The 16038-nt window shown below is 40.5% G+C and overlaps 1 protein-coding gene across 1 annotated transcript in view; it reads left to right on the top strand.

Annotated features, from left to right (window-relative positions):
• LOC109922803 (IQ domain-containing protein J) overlaps window positions 1-13980 on the top strand; it is a 397858-nt gene extending 383878 nt beyond the window's left edge. The window contains exon 5 of the mRNA XM_048604115.1: window positions 13837-13980. Within this exon, the coding sequence (XP_048460072.1) occupies window positions 13837-13980 (144 nt within the window). The remainder of the gene's footprint in view (window positions 1-13836) is intronic.
• Window positions 13981-16038: the final 2058 nt, after the last annotated feature.

Here is a 16038-nt window from a genome sequence, read left to right as displayed (position 1 = left end):
GTCCACTCAACCAGTCTATCCCACACGATTGTGCAACTTTTGCGTCACTGTTCACCTCACCCTACAGCAGATGATATCTTGGCTGGAGTACATCAACATTCCTGTCCCTGATTCCTGTCCAGTTGTGTCACAAGGGGTTAGTAACTCAGTCTGTCTGAGAACAGGACCAAGGAGGATTGTAGTGGTCTCCTAAGTTCGGTGATGTGGTAATGCTCAGAGCTCCAACTCATAAATAACTGTGAATGAGGAAAGATTTTGCAGGCAATAATGAGAGCAGTAGAGCATGAACCTTGGTGGAAGGTGGGTTCCGTACCAAAGGTAGTGAATGTGAGGTAGAAGAAAGAATATGGTCATACTTACACTGCTACGGTGCTGGGCATTCCTCCAAATGGCTGAGACGGCCCAGACTGGGTGGCAACTAGGCTGGCACTGTCCGGGGTTGTGACCTCTCCTGCCCATTGTGAGGAAAGAGGGTGTTCAGCACTTGCACCACCCTATCTCCAGGTTCTTGCTCACAAAGCAGGATGTCATTTCCTCTTGCCTGCCATGTCTGGGACAAATGTCAGAAACTGTGCAGAGTATATCCAAACTGATGGTACTTGTCTGGGTGTGTAATGGCCTCCTAAAGATGATGCCAGTCAATTCCAGGATACCCAGTCAGTGGTGAGTTGTTCCAGGAATTGTGAATGATTAAATGGGACTAGGATCAGTGCGAGGGCACCATAAGTGGTTAATGGGATATATTTGGTAAAATACAACAAGAAAACCCAATAGACCTCCTGGAGAGAAACACTCAATGAAACTTGACAAAACTGACACTTAGCCAATAAGACTGAAGACTCAGTTCAATAATTTTTACTCAACAAAAACAAAGAGTAAATAGGGGCTACTTGTCTTTCAAGCTAGAGCAAATTTACAGTTAATGAACACTTGAGACAAGTCAGATCTATTGCAACAGGGTGTAAAATTAGACCTTTCTGGCGTGATGAACCTGCCCTGTTCAACTCTGTCATGCTGAAGGTGATGTTACTGTTGCTGAGTGCCCTGACCTTTCTCCTCTGAAGACTGCTGTTACTCTCCCAGCTCCTCAGGTTCCATCACATCTTCTCTTGGCTTGCTCCAGTTTTGCAAAGCACAGCATGTGAGCATTATGCAGCATACTCTATCTGGATTTCCGAATCACATTTTCAGGATGCCTGTCATCTTCTGCTCGATGGCCTGGTGGAAGAATGGGCTGCATTGTATCTCGATCAGGAAGTGGCGTCAGTCAGTTGTTTGGGAATGCTGGCCAGGATGTTTGCCTGAAGAAGATCACTGTGAGCTGCAGCTGCTAGGCAACCACCCTGACATTTATGTCAGGAATTGTCACTGTCTTGTGTCTTTCAACCACATGTGAGAATAGCAAACTGCATATGCATGAGGTGAAAATAGGTCAACATGAGATGTTAATACATGCAAATGGGCCTTTCACCACTCACTAATGATACTATCATCTCAACATTCAAAATTTGGGTGCTAAATTGGGCTTTCTTTTCTCATCATCAAAAATCTTCGCTTTCTCATCTCATCACATTTTCCCACTGACTCACTGTCATCCATGGTCAGGGGCTGGGAAAATACCACCTTACGTCTCTGGATTTCCTTTTCTTGATGTTTCATGGTTCACTTTTAACTCCTTCGTGTTTTCTCCTGCTGAAGTTCCTCAGTGTCAAACATAATGACAAATCTCAGAGATAGTAAGAACTGCCGATGCTGGAGTCAGAGATAACACTGTGTGGAGCTGGAGGAACACAGCAGGCCGCAGCATCAGAGGATCCCAACCCAAAACATCAGTTTTCCTGCTCCTATAATGACAGATCTCTTGGCCATCTGCTATCTTGAAAAGATGAACTTGCATTTTAACTCCACATGATACCTTTGTAAATGAGCCTTTTTCACCTTAAATGGCCTATTAGATGACCTCAAAAGTGGGATCATCATTTTGCTAGATGAAGCACTTCTGACAGAGAGAAAGTTAACCTATCTGATAAATGAGCAACGGCCAAATCACCAGAAAGCAGATACAGATCGAATAGGGCAGTATGTTGATAAGCACCATATTGTCTTCGAGACGGAACAGGACATCTCATTGACTTATTCATGATAGCATGTTGCAGCAATATCCACATCTGTCCTGATTTCTCTTCACTCATAAATACATCGTTCCTTATTGTGGTGATCAAGGCCAAATCAGTTGTAGGCAGATAGTTGGTGAAGACTTCAGTTTGTTAATGATTTATTCATTTTCCAGTATTAAATTTATGCATATGATGACATGATAGGAGGAATAGAGGGATTGTTTTGGTCTGTTTCAATTTGCATGTACAGTATTGAAATCTGTTGGAAAATTGGAAAATCTTTAAAGAACGATGGTTGCTAGCACCATTGAATATGGCTAGGTTAGCTGGCAGAAAATTGCCTGTTCTCCTTTAGATTTATTAAACTTGTCACTAACAGCCACCACAGATCCTACAAAAGCCTATTTGTTCACCAAAACTTCACGCACCACTCTTAAACATCTATGCATTTTCAAATTTATTGTTTGTAATTGTATTAAAATTAAATTGTGGATTTAGCTGTCACCTATTGTTCAGTTATCTGACATACATGCTTAGCTGGGAGGAAGGTGTGAAGTTTCTCGCCTGTCAACTCAGTGTACACCTTTGTGTTGAAAGCAATCACTAGAATGAACTTCCTGTGACATTTGTCTTTACTCTATTTGTATCCTTGTAAATTTCCAATAGTTAATCAAGTGAACTTAATGTATATTTCAGACAGAAACCAAGTGAACATGTTGATAATTAATGTTAAAGAATAAGTATCCCTGCCTGTATTAACAGTGGCTTATATCTTCATTTTTCTGTTCATTAGTTTTTAGATTTAAACTAAAGATTGACCCTGTAAACTTTCAAAGAAAAATCCAAGGCAGCATTACAATGTTACTAATTCATATTTGTGTCTATGTTGCCAGATACTAGTTACGTAGTATAAATATAATTCCAAACACTAAATCCACAGGATCTTAGAATTGCAGCAGAAAATTAGACTGCTTTACAAATATCTTTTTTTTAACGATTGTAGCCTACACTGCTGAATGAAATGGGATTACTGAATGTGTTCCCTGCAGTTTCTGAGTTGAAGAGCTGACTCCAAATCTCATTACTGTGACTGATAGCTCAATAGCTTCCAAGTGTTTCATTATTTTGCATAAACCTGGTGAACTAAAAGCGTTTTCAGAAAGTTGTATGTGGAGGTAATCATTTCTGTGAATTCTGGACTATCTTTGGTAATCAGAAAGCAAATTCAGCTCCATTTTACATCATTCCATTAAATATAGGTAATGGACCTACTGATGCATAAAACAAATGAAGATGAATGTTGCAGGGGGATGGGATGGTAGGCAGTTTAAGTGAAATTCATTGTGCCATTCTGAGGCACAACACAAACACAAATGGTCCAAATTTACAGACTGTTTCTTGCCCTTGACAAGACACAATATTTCTGATGCCATTTGGCTCTGATGATACTCAGGCATTCCCAGTGACAGCCTGAAAAGCAATACTCCGCTCCTTACACATGCTACTGGTGAGCCTCATGACTAACCAGGGGTCATTTCAAGACCCTTGTTTGAAATGTTCTTGCATTGAGTGGAGTATATAAGGAATTCTCCTCTTGGTTCTACAGTAGTTTTAACTGACTGACTTAATAGGGCACTTAAGTGCTACAAGCCGGTGACTGTGTTTTAACTTTCTAAGTTGGCTTGATGTGAAGTTATAAGAGTGAGTGCATACACCCCAGAGGCTGCTGACAGTTCATGTTTTCCACCCTCAAATTTACCTACCTAACGCTTTCCCAGTCTTTACTGTCTGAACTTATCAGGGTCCAAATCTGTATCACAGCCAGTCCAAGTGGATAAACTGCTGAACTACCACTGGGCATTCTACTGTTGTACACAGTTTGCTGGACAATTATTGATTGATCTCAAGGCCCAATATTGGACATGCTTTAAGCCACCTTCAAGTGTGTACTCTTAGCACACTACCTGTTTTGGGCTCAATAAAGACCTCAATCAAATTGTTATCCAAGACTTCACAATATTGCATGTGGTTAGCTCAACTGGCACACAGCTTAATTTTCCAATTATTACAATTTCCCAGATATGCACATGTCAGGCCTTCCCAGTTCCTAAAACAATTCTCTGCAAAACTTTTGATTTGCACCCTTCAGTGTCCTTTTATGAGAGAAGCTAATTTAGGTTTTCTCAAGTGGTTCTAGAAATTGAAAAGTACATTACCACATGGCAATCATAAAGGGGCGGTAGATCTTCTGGGATAGTGAATGTTCAACAGATGAACCATCAGATCTTGTGAATTTCTAAACTGAATCAATTACTGAGAGTGAACATGCATATGTCTTGGAACTCTAATGCAATGCGTGATGTTCTAAGCTGGGAAAAAGAGGTTTTAGAAGTTGTTACATGGGAAAATAAGCTGAGCTGCATTCCAGTTACCAATGAAGAATACAAGAAAAACATTTTCTTAATGCCCCAATTGTAGTCTGTGCAGTATGATAATGACTGAGAATCAGTGTGATTTTATTTATTCATGGGGTTAGAATGAACTGTTCTCTTAAAATGCTGAAGTTTCCTGAAAGTGAAGAGCATCACTCATTGCGATACTGGCTGTGTGGATGAAGAATTTATTTTGGTGCCAAATGAGGTGATTTCTCTAGGTGATAGTTGCAGGGTGGGGGAGGTGGGAGGGTGCAGTGACATTGGCCTGAATGTTTTTCCTTTATCATTGGGACTAAAATTCACCATGATTTCCATTGTGAATAACTATTTAATAACTTTGAGTGGAAGGTATGCAGCACAGGAGAGAGTAGATTTGTCTTCAGCCGTGATGACCCCAGCATTGAATTGTCTGTCAACTTTCATATATAGGTTTATCCAATGTGTCTGTAGGGCTTTTAGTCTCTCTAAAATCACATGACAGTATGAATCACCAAGTTTTGGAGAGAGAGAAGTGCGGGCTATTAACATTTGAATTTTCTGCAAAAAAATGCTCTTGTGCCTTTGAAAGACTTAATGTGGCATGATGTTCTTCGGCAGCTATGAAGGTTTCAGATGTATAGAGTATGAGAGCAAACAAACTCCTACATTTGCTGGTGCCACATCTATAGAGGGCACCGTTATTATGCAGTCAGACTGTGATGTCACTGCCAGAGGTGCCACCCTAAATCATCCGCAACATTGACCAGTACAAATCTATTTTACCAACTGCAGAACCAATAGAAAGAATTATTTTTCCAATATTTTTCTGATTTATAGGCTGCTAAATGTTAAGTGATCTTAATCTACTAATTTTACTTTGTTTGGGATTGTAGTTCTCACCGAGCCAAGTGTAGCAGGGAGCTGAGCATCGAATAGGTTGGTGAGCTAAGATGGCTGCTACCTTTTCCAGGGCAATTAGGAATGGGCAATAAATGGCATTTCTAGCAATGCCCAAATACATGAATGAATACAAAGAATTGTGAACAGTAGGCATGAATATGAATATTAAAAATGCATAAACTTATTAACTGTCATGTTTATTGGAACTGTCAACAAACCTGTCAAACTCAATTGTCAAAAACAACATCAAAAGGACCTGTCAAAGTATCAAAAGCAACTGTGAAAGGGACCTGCCATGTTATCAAAGTGTTCAAAGATCATACCCATTAAATCTTTGAAAGCATTTATGTCACGTTTCAAATAGCAATGATGTTTTTCACTCTTTAATATGAGACTGATGGCTTCCATTACTGGATTACGAGTGTAAGATTGATTTTACAGTCATCCATTGTCACAGTTGGCAGTCTTCATTTACAGTTTGATTGACAACTCCAAGTGGCTATAGACTCTCAGAAGTGAGATGAGGAATGAATTATAATGCTCATTTAATTAAGGATTGTGCACTTGAGTGAAATGTTTCTTCTTCTATAGAATTATGTATTTGAAGGAATGTAAACATAGTTTATGGATTTTTATGAATGAGACTTTTGTTCAATAAAGTACAGACTGCAATGCACAAGAACTTTTATTTACAAGAATTTTATTTCATCTCTGCATTGATCCTGAGTCTACCCATGGTGGACACAGGCAGAACTTAATGGTAGGTGTAAGGGCAAAAGATAGTGGGTGGGGTCATGAGTTAACATAAGGGTTTATACCAATACATAAGCGTGTTAAAGGGTCATAGGGATGAGTGCAGTGGCATATGTTGGCATGAAGGACAATAGAGATTGGGGACAGGCATAAGCTGGCATGAATGGCAGAGAGGCCATGGATGATGGGAACAACAAATGGATTGGTATGGAGGGTGTGAGGTTTATGGAGTTGGGTTCAGGGCATAAGTTGGCTTTCCTGGTGTCTGGGAAGTGTGTGGCATTGGGTGCGAAGAGTGATGTGTGACGAGTTGATTTACATATTAGTCTAACATTTTGAAACTCCAATGCATTACCAATGCACAGAGGCAGGCATTCCACCCTGTCTTCCTTTGCAGCTGATATCCTCCACTCTCGGTCCTGGGTTGCCCACCCTGACTCTTGATATTGTTCATCTCCCAAACCAAAAGTCTGACATCAGATGGGCATTTTTAAAAGTTAGATTTCAAAGCCAAGAATTCTTCCACATAAACACAGCTGACTTGCAGATGAAATGCCAGGCCTATAAATCTAATTATTTTAGGTTGCTATCAGAAAAAGATCATGAAAGACCAATATAACAAAGTGTGGAGCTGGAGGAACACAGCAGGCCAGGCAGCATCAGAGGAGTATCTGAAGAAGGGTCACGACCCGAAACATCAACTTTCCTGCTCCTCTGATGCTGCCTGGCCTGCTGTGTTCCTCCAGCTCCGTACTGTGTTATCTCTGACGCCAGCTTCTGCAGTTCTTGCTATCTCATGAAAGACCAAGCTGCTTACCTGCCACACATCACAAATCTGAAAACTGATAAACAGTTGTATGTGACCTTGGGAATTCTTACCTTGATATCTATTTTCATGAGTTTCTGATGTAAAGTTTCTGAATTTTAGAGCAATGGTTTTTAGAAACTGTCTGAATAATGATTTGTGCCTGTTTGAAAATTGTCGCTATATCCTCAGAGTGGGACTACCCATTAAATTGTCATTAGACAGCTCGATTTGGAAATGACATTTGCCAAAATAGTTAGGAATAGAGGAGACTATGAATATCAATGCTGAAATCTATCTTGGAAATCAAATGTACATGCTAGCTTAAGTAGCATATTTTTGCATGCAGAAATATTGCTAAAGACAATTTCGCTACCATTGATCATGTTATACGTGTTGACCTTTGACATCTCAAACTCTCAAAAATAGTGGTCAACTTAAATGCTGAGTTTAAAATGTGAACTCCCGCAGTTGGTGTCAGTGGTTGATACTTTAAACTGTGAATAAAAACACCTGTCCTTCAAATTCAATGACTATGACATGTTTTTGTTGAAGAAATTAATTCCATAATGCTACCTTTGAACATAATCAAAGCAGTTTAAAAAAATCTCATTCATGTCATCTGCAACCAAAGCAAAAAATTAATCAAATTCATTGTGTCACTTTGATTATTGCATCATTGCAAGGCTTCTAATGGGGAGTAGGTTTTGTTTTTTTCCATTTCAGGATCATCCCTCCATAACATATTCTGTCACTCGCTATCCGTTGAATTGTATATTCTGCATTTTGTTGAATGACCTGATGACAGTTTGTGTTCTAGTGGCACCCCACTGCTTAATGGCAGAACTACACCAAACATCAAGTGGACAGAATGCAACTTTTGCAAAGGTTTTTATTTCTCTATCAGCCATTCACCTATTATATTCAGTGCGAATATCATCCAAACATTGAACTACAGATGTTAGATGCCCTCATTTAACTACCGAATGTTATTTTTCACCAACATCTCTTAATCTTATCTGTTATGTGGAGCTGAACATATTTCACATTAATCAGCTTTATTCTTTACAAATGCCATTGGGTTGACTTTTTGGAACATTGTTGATTCAGAATTTCGCTCAATCCAACCATTGCCATTGGCATATACAAGCATTCCTGCAGGAAGCTTGATTTCCAATAAAAACAACTGTTGCTGCTGGAAGTCTGAAACAAAAAATACAGTGGAGGAATGAACTTAACTTTCATTATAGTTTTACATCGAAAAGTTACCACAGGCATTAATTTCATTCTGTCAACCGTGACGGTTAGCAACTATGAATCTTGTCTTCTCATTTCCTATGGTTTTCTCTGAGTATGTTTTCAAACTTTAACACTCCTCAGTCTGGCTGCTGGCATATCAAAATTTGTGGATGTTTAGCCCATGTTGCCAATGTGACATCATGGGTGCTCATGTTTTGCCTCTGTCTGATGTTGAATCACTGGAAAATGGTAATTTTGGTTTTGAGGTCTTTTGGTTATCTCGGACCAATCTTGACCATTGCTGCAATCAAGTTACTACAGCAATTAGCTGCTGTTCTGAAATCTTTGCTGGACGTGGAGTGTGACTTGGCCCTCTTAAATCTGACTATATGCATGGCATTTCTTGTGATGATGTAACCATTCTGATACAGACTTCTAAAGATCAGACATGCGGCTGTTCCTGTGATGCATTTGGTCTTGGGCATTGACTTCAGTGCAGTTCCTTCTTCCATCCTTGCACGAGTTTTTCACCAATGCTGACTTCCTTTGTTGCAGCACAATTATTTTACAAGTTACCAATTGTTAGGGATTTTTAACTTGGAGCCAGTTTCATAATGTTTTTTGAAGGGCTTACCCACTTGTGTTCATGGTCCACCATGCACAGTCTACTCCATGTCGGCAGGTCTCAAACTGCCATGCATCTTCTTGGCAACATGGTCCTTACCACCTGCTTAATCCCATGTGCTAACTGATCTGGTGAGTAAAATGTGCATTTGTTGGTGAAGGAGTGAGGCTTTTTGAGGCCAACTCTTAATCCCTTTTTTGCTAAGAAATTCTACACTTCAGCTTAATATAGGGTGAAACATGATTGTTGCCATTCAAAAATGGCATTGCCTTATACTCTGCAGTGTCTGGTATGATTTTATAAGTATTGTGCTGATTGCACATCAACTGAGATATTGAATACAATAATTTTTAATACATTCTCAGTTTATTACTTGAATTAAGTGCCAATCATGAAATAATGACAGATTCAGTCAAAATGCATTGTGAATTGGCATAGGTTTGTTAAAGGCCCAATCATGTATGACTAAACTGACCTTAAGGAGCAGAATTAGGCCCTGGGCCCACTGAGTCTGCTCTGTATTCGATCATGGCTGATATGTTTCTCAACTCCATTGTCCTATTTTCTCCCCACTATCTTTGATCCCCTTACTAATCAAGAACCTATCTACCTCTGTGTCAATGAGTTGGCCTCCACAGCCCTCGGCTGCAATAAGTTCCACAGGTTCACCACCACCTGGCTGCAAAAATTCCTCCTCATCTCAGCTCTAAAGGGTCGTCCCATCGCTCTGAGGCTCTACCCTTGGGTCCTAACTCTCTCCAGTGGAAACATCTTGCCCACTTCCATTATATCCAGGTCTCTCAGTATTCTGTAAGTTTCAATGATATAACCCCGCTATCTTTCTAAACTCCATTGAATACAGACAATGCACAACCACTCCTCATATGGGAAGCCCTTCCTCCCCGGGATCATTCTTGTGAAACTGTCAGGACACCCCCTCCGTCCAAAGCCAGCACTTAATTCCTGAGATACTGGGCCCAAAACTGCTCACAGTATTCCAAATACAGTCTGACCAGAACCTTATACAACCTCAGCAGTACGTCCCTGTTCTTGTATTCTAGCCGTCACAAAATGAATGCTATCGTTGCATTTGCCTTCCTAACTGCTAACAGAACCTATATGGTAACCTTAAAATCTTGAACAAGAACTTTTAAGTTCCTTTGTGCTTCAGATTTCTAAAGCCTTTGCCCATTTAGAAAATAGTCAACAGCTCTATTCCTCTTACCAAAGTGCATAACCTCACACTTTCCCACATTGTCTTCCATCTACAGCCTCTTTGCCAACTCTCCTAGCCTGTCCCAGTCCTCCTACAGCCTCCCTGCTTCATCAATACTAATGTCCTTCCACCTATTCTTTGTGTCACCTGCAAATTTAGCAACAATGCCCTCGGTTCTTTTGAACAGACCATTAATGTATAACCTGAATAGTTGTGTTCCAGTGCTGACCCCTGTGGAACTGTGCTAGTCCCTTAATGCCGCCCTGAAAAAGACCCCTTGTTCTCCTACTCTCTGCCTTCTGCCAGCCCTGTCTTCTGCGTACCTTCATTAAAAAAAGGGTGTTACATTACCCACTTTCCAGTCCTCTTGGACCCTCCATGACTTCAGTGATTCCTGAAAGATCACCGCTAATGCCGCTACAATCTCCTCAGCTCTCCTTCAGAACTCTGGAATAGTCCATGTAGTCCAGGTGGTTTATCCACCTTCAGAACTTTCAGCTTCCCCAGCACCTTCTCCTCAGTGATGGCTGCTACACTAACCTCTGCCCCCTGACTCTCTTGAAGTTGTGTCTTCCTATAAAGTAAACCAAACCTATTTGGTTCCTCCGCCATTTCTTTATTCCTCACTGCTACTTCTCCAGTCTCATTTTCCAGCAGTGCAATGTTCACTCCTGCATCTCTCTTTTATATACCTAAAACAAACTCTTCAGGGTTTTGTTTTCCTTTGCAGTTCCTCAACACTACCTACAGATTCTACACCTTCCGACTTTATATCACTTCTTGCTATCGATTTCATTTCATTGCTTACTAACGAGGCAACGCCCGCCACCGCCCCCCACCCCCACCCCACCCCACCCCACCCCCGGCCATCTGCCTGTCCTTCCAATAGGGCATGTATCCTTGGAAATTTTGTTCCCAGCCCTGATCCGCTTGCAGTCATGTCTCTGTGATACCACAACATCGTACCTGCCAATTTCAACCTGCAGTACAAACTCATTTATCTTGTTTCGTATACTGTGTGTATTTACATACAACAGCCTCAGATCTGCAATGACTGTCCCCTTCACATAGTTGCTGCCTTATCTGTTGTGCCTGAAGTTAGATTCATGACCCTTTCCACACTCTCTGTCCTATTACTTGTTCTGAAAACCCTAATAACCTCTCCCGAGCCCCACCCTCCTTGAGCTAGTTTAAAGTCCTTGCGACTACCTATTTAGCCATTTGGATGGGCACATGAATAGGAAAGTTTTGAAGGGATTTGAGTCCAATGCAGTCAAGTTGGAATAGTTCAGTTTATGAAACCTGCTCTGCATGGATGAGTTGGACCGACACAGTTGGTTTCCGTGCTGTATGATTCTATGACTCTATAGTTGTGAGATGCTTGAAGAGAGTTGAAAGATCGCTTGGCCGAATGGAAGTGTACGGGTTCCCAAGAAATCATGTAACTTAGAGAATGGTGGGAACACTGTGGCGAATTAAGGGGAATTCCTGAGACCTATGATACATCTTGAAATTGGTTCCAGGAAATTTGAGGAATCTGCAAGAACCCGTAATATATTTGGAAACTCTTAGCTGGAAGCAAGATTAGAATTGGAAGTGTACTAGTGAGAATTTTGGTTGTAAAACCTGTGTTTAAGAAAAACAATGTTACGTTGATAATCTTTGTGTAATTCTTGTATAGTCAAGGGTTCTGTATAAAATGGGGTTTAGTTGCCTCAGTTGACTGGACGGCTGGTTTGCCATGGAAGTTTGGCATCAACATTGGGAGTTCCATTCCCGCATTGACTGAGGTTATCATGAAGGTCCCTCCTTTTCAAACCCTCCCTCGTCTGAGGTGTGATGACCCTCAGGTCAAACCACCACGAGTTGTCTCTCTAATGAGAGAGCAGCCCAATAGTCATCTGGGACTCTGGTGACTTTCCTTTCTTTAACGATAAAACATGAAATCATGAGACAGGATTCTTTCAGTTAATAACTGGGTGTTTGAATTTCTTTTGAAAGTTCATGGTCACCCTAGAGATTGAATCAAGAAGGAATGTATTGCCAAAGATGCTCTGGCTACAGATGTCATAAAGAAGGTTTCTGAATCTCGCTGCAGTCCAGGAATCCATCTTCCAACACAATGCTGGGAATGCTGACTCATCAACTAGTGGCTGTGTGGAGCATGAATTTGCTGATCTCTCTCAGGATGACAGTCTTCATCCTCCCACCACTACCTCGCCTGAGAGTTTCCTTGATGTTGGCCATCAGCCAATCAGCCTAGACTGCTGCCACCAATGCTGATGTAGTATAGTCCAGAACCCAGTCTTCCAGGGCTAGAGCCACTTGAGATCATCCTGCAATTTCATCTGCAGTTTCTTCCACTGAAAGTCAGCAGCCGTCAGTTATAGTGCAGTTACTGAGGCTGCAACATGTGGGAACAGTAGGTCAGGCAAAGGCCCACAGAACACGGCCACTAAAGACAGACATCCATAAAGTTGATTAAAGTTGGGTTGGAACGTTTGTTTGGTGGTGACCTTTTTCTGGCATTGCAGTCAAGTGGGTGCTGTGTTGGTGACTGGGAGATGAGAAGGTACTCTGTGGGAATGTTGGTGAATGGGTTTAGTAGCTGTCTTTGCTAGGAGTGCAGTCAGATGAGCTGATCACTCACAGTTCAGTTGGCAGGGTGACGTGTTGCTTGCCACTTCCTTCTGCTCCTCCTTTATCCTCCTCTTCAGGCAGACAAGATGGCTCATGCACCCAATGTTTCTGCCAGGTTTGGCGTGTCTGGAGAAGAAGCAGCAGAGAATGGCCTGGAGCCAGGTTCAAAGATGGCCAGAAATCAACAAAGACAGAGGGGATCAGGAGGCTAAGAATGATGGCATCCAAAGTCCAGCGAACATTGGTGCATAATCGAATATACCCCAGGTGGAGTAACTACCTGGAAATGTTAGAAATGGCTGAGAATGTTATGTGATTCTTTTCTCACTGAGGTCAGCTGCTTTAGGATGACCTAAGTTACTGAGGACAGAGAGACAGGTCAATGCCATTCATTAATTCACCACACCATTGAATTTCTGCACCATCGGATCATTCCAGGACTGTACTAGTGACTTGAGGCAACTCATAGTCAGACACTCACCCATGTATCCAGGAGGTCAAACAAACTGCTGTTGTGGCACAGTGGTAGTGTTCCAACCTTTAGACCAGAAGGTCTGAGTTGAAGTCTCATATAACTCGAACACATGTCATAATACGTCCGGACAAGTTGAAGTAAAAATATCTCAACTATATTATTGGGGTGCATTATGAATACTTCAAGGGACAGTCATTTGCTAGATATACTACTTAGGGCTAAAGGGATGAAAGGTATGGGGAGAAAACAGGAACAGGGTACTAATTTAGGTGATCAGCCATGATCTTATTGAAGATCAGCATAGGCTTGTATGGCTGAATGGCCTACTCCGTTTTTGTTTTAATGTTTCTATGATGCCAATGCCCTATTCACAAAAGCCAATGAATATGTGCAATTCACCACAGCTTCTGGGAGTGAAACAACGAATGTTGTGAGCTGCAGAGCTAGTGGTGGATTTCCACAGGTACAAGGGCCAGATGGTGATGTACATGGTGAACTGCACGCTCCCCATCAGCCAGCGGCCATCATAAGCCAAAACTGATTTCACTTTCTCAATGTGCAGCTGATCTGTGATAACTGCAAATAAATCCTGTAACTTTGTGGTCACTTCTTAGGGAGCTGTAATGATTGTTGAATCCTAACTCACTCTCAGGTGCCACAACTGTTTTCTCTGCTCAGCAAATGCAATGGTGACTCCTTAGGGAACAGGGGCTATCCACAGAAGAGTCGGCACATTAAACCTACACGGAAGCATAAAGCCCAGTGGAGGACAGATACAATGTTTTCCAATCCATAACAAGGAGAACAGATGTTGAAATATTGAAGGTGGGTGTCTATCTGCTGACATATATGGTACCTATGTGACATTAGAATTTTTACAACTCACATTTCTTAACAGGCTCGCATTCCATAATGATTGAAGACCTCATGGATTATATATCTGACCATACAACATAATGAATTATATGTTTGGAAACAAAGAAGGTTCGAGATCCAATTCTTTGTTTGTGATGAATTAGCTGACGGCTATCCGAGAAAGAGAATCTTGCTGTTATGAAGAAGACATCTGTATGAATGTAATAACTGACGTATGATGAATTGTACTTCATAAATAACCATTAGTGCACCACCAAGTCTCTAAGAACTAAATAATTGTTGCATGATCTAAAATACATTAGTTTTGTTCTTTTGAATTTAACTTAAAGTATATTTGATTAAAAAGGGGTGTAGTTCATCTTGTGTTTCTTCACTATGTATATTCCTGATATGTGAGGCAATTTCTTTCCTAACAACTGTTAAAAATCCAGTATTAAAAATACATTGAAATGGCTCATTAATATTTATTTACTGTGTAACAGCACCTCATACTGTTTGGTAAAGTAGATAAAAGCCTCAAGGTGTTGCAAAACACAGTATATTGATTAAAATTCAAATAACAAATATATCTTTAGATGCTGTATGCACACAACTAATACCCAATAATCATTTGAACACTAAGGTTTTGCTTTCTTCCCTCATTTTGAATTCTATTCCAGATTGTAGTCTGTGATTTTTCAAAGTGCATGCAAATTGTTTTCTGACAAGACTAATGTAATGTTATTAAGAATGCAGTCTATGTAAGCCTGCAGAAAGGCTAGACATGAAGTGAACTGGAAATCATTGAAATTAAAGCTCTTAAGACTAAAAAAAGTTTACAAAGTAAGGTTAAGTACAAAGAACAGTCTGAAGTTTTCAATGTTTGGATGTTTGGATGTAAGAGTATTTTTAAAATTTCATTTCTCAAACAGAAAGCATTTCAAAGCAAGTATAGAAACCTTTGTAGCCTTCGGATAGAATTTTACACCTATTGACTGGAGAAGAATGGGCTCCATTAACATCTAGTTTTATTTGAACCATTATATTGTATTTTTCAATTCTGTGATTGTAGCCTTCACGATGTGTCTTTGAATTTCTAGAACTTCATAATAAGCCAGTTTCCCTCAATAAAATTGCAATAATTTGAATTTTCCTACAATTCCTCTAATACTCACAGAGGGCTGTTCAGTTATGTTAATCAGTTTTTTAGGCTCTATGTCTGCTCCGTTAACACTAAGATATTTTCAAGCAACTTGTTCAAATGTGTGATGACTTACCTCTGGAGAAGGAGGTGCTTAAACTTGGGTATCCTGGCTCAGAGATAGAGATATTACCAATGCACCACAAGAGCCCCTCCATCAACATCAATGAAACAAGAGCTGGCCACTGTCCCTCTAACTGATGAAAATCAAAAATCTTTTTTCAGTATTGAATTGATAGAGAGGTTCTAGCTGCATTGTTGTACATCTGAAGACTCCTGTAAGCAGTGTTTAGCCCGAGATGGTTATTCCAGTATTCATATGGTTCCAATAGTCCACACATTTGTGATAATCAAATCATTTTGCAAAATAACATTCACCTCCATTGAAAACATATGTATATGACCTTTATGCATCTTCATATCCTGATGTTTTATAGCCATTTTGCAAAGTCTGTAACAATAGATACTGGAATATTTTGCAATTGAAGAGTTCAGGGTCTTGAGCTATGCAGCTCAATTTATTTATAGAGTCCTTCAGCATCCACTTAAAGCTCTGCTGGGCTTCTTTCTGTATTGTTTGGACTACAAATTATTCTGCTGCATGATTAAAGTTACAAGGTTTGGGCCCTGTTGATTGTTAAATCTGCTGCTCACAAACAATTAGATGTGGAATACCCGCACCTGTTACCTGGAGTGTTATTTGAGGTAGTAGGAACTGCCAATGCTGGAGAATCTGAGATAACAAGGTGTAGAGCTGGATGAACACAGCAGGCCAAGCAGCATCAGAGGAGCAGGAAG

Source organism: Rhincodon typus, chromosome 13 (genome assembly GCF_021869965.1).
Source record: "Rhincodon typus isolate 14 chromosome 13, sRhiTyp1.1, whole genome shotgun sequence".
NCBI classification, from domain to species: domain Eukaryota; kingdom Metazoa; phylum Chordata; class Chondrichthyes; order Orectolobiformes; family Rhincodontidae; genus Rhincodon; species Rhincodon typus.
The sequence above is the reverse complement of the archived record's forward strand: the minus strand, read 5'-3'. Positions and strand labels throughout refer to the sequence as shown.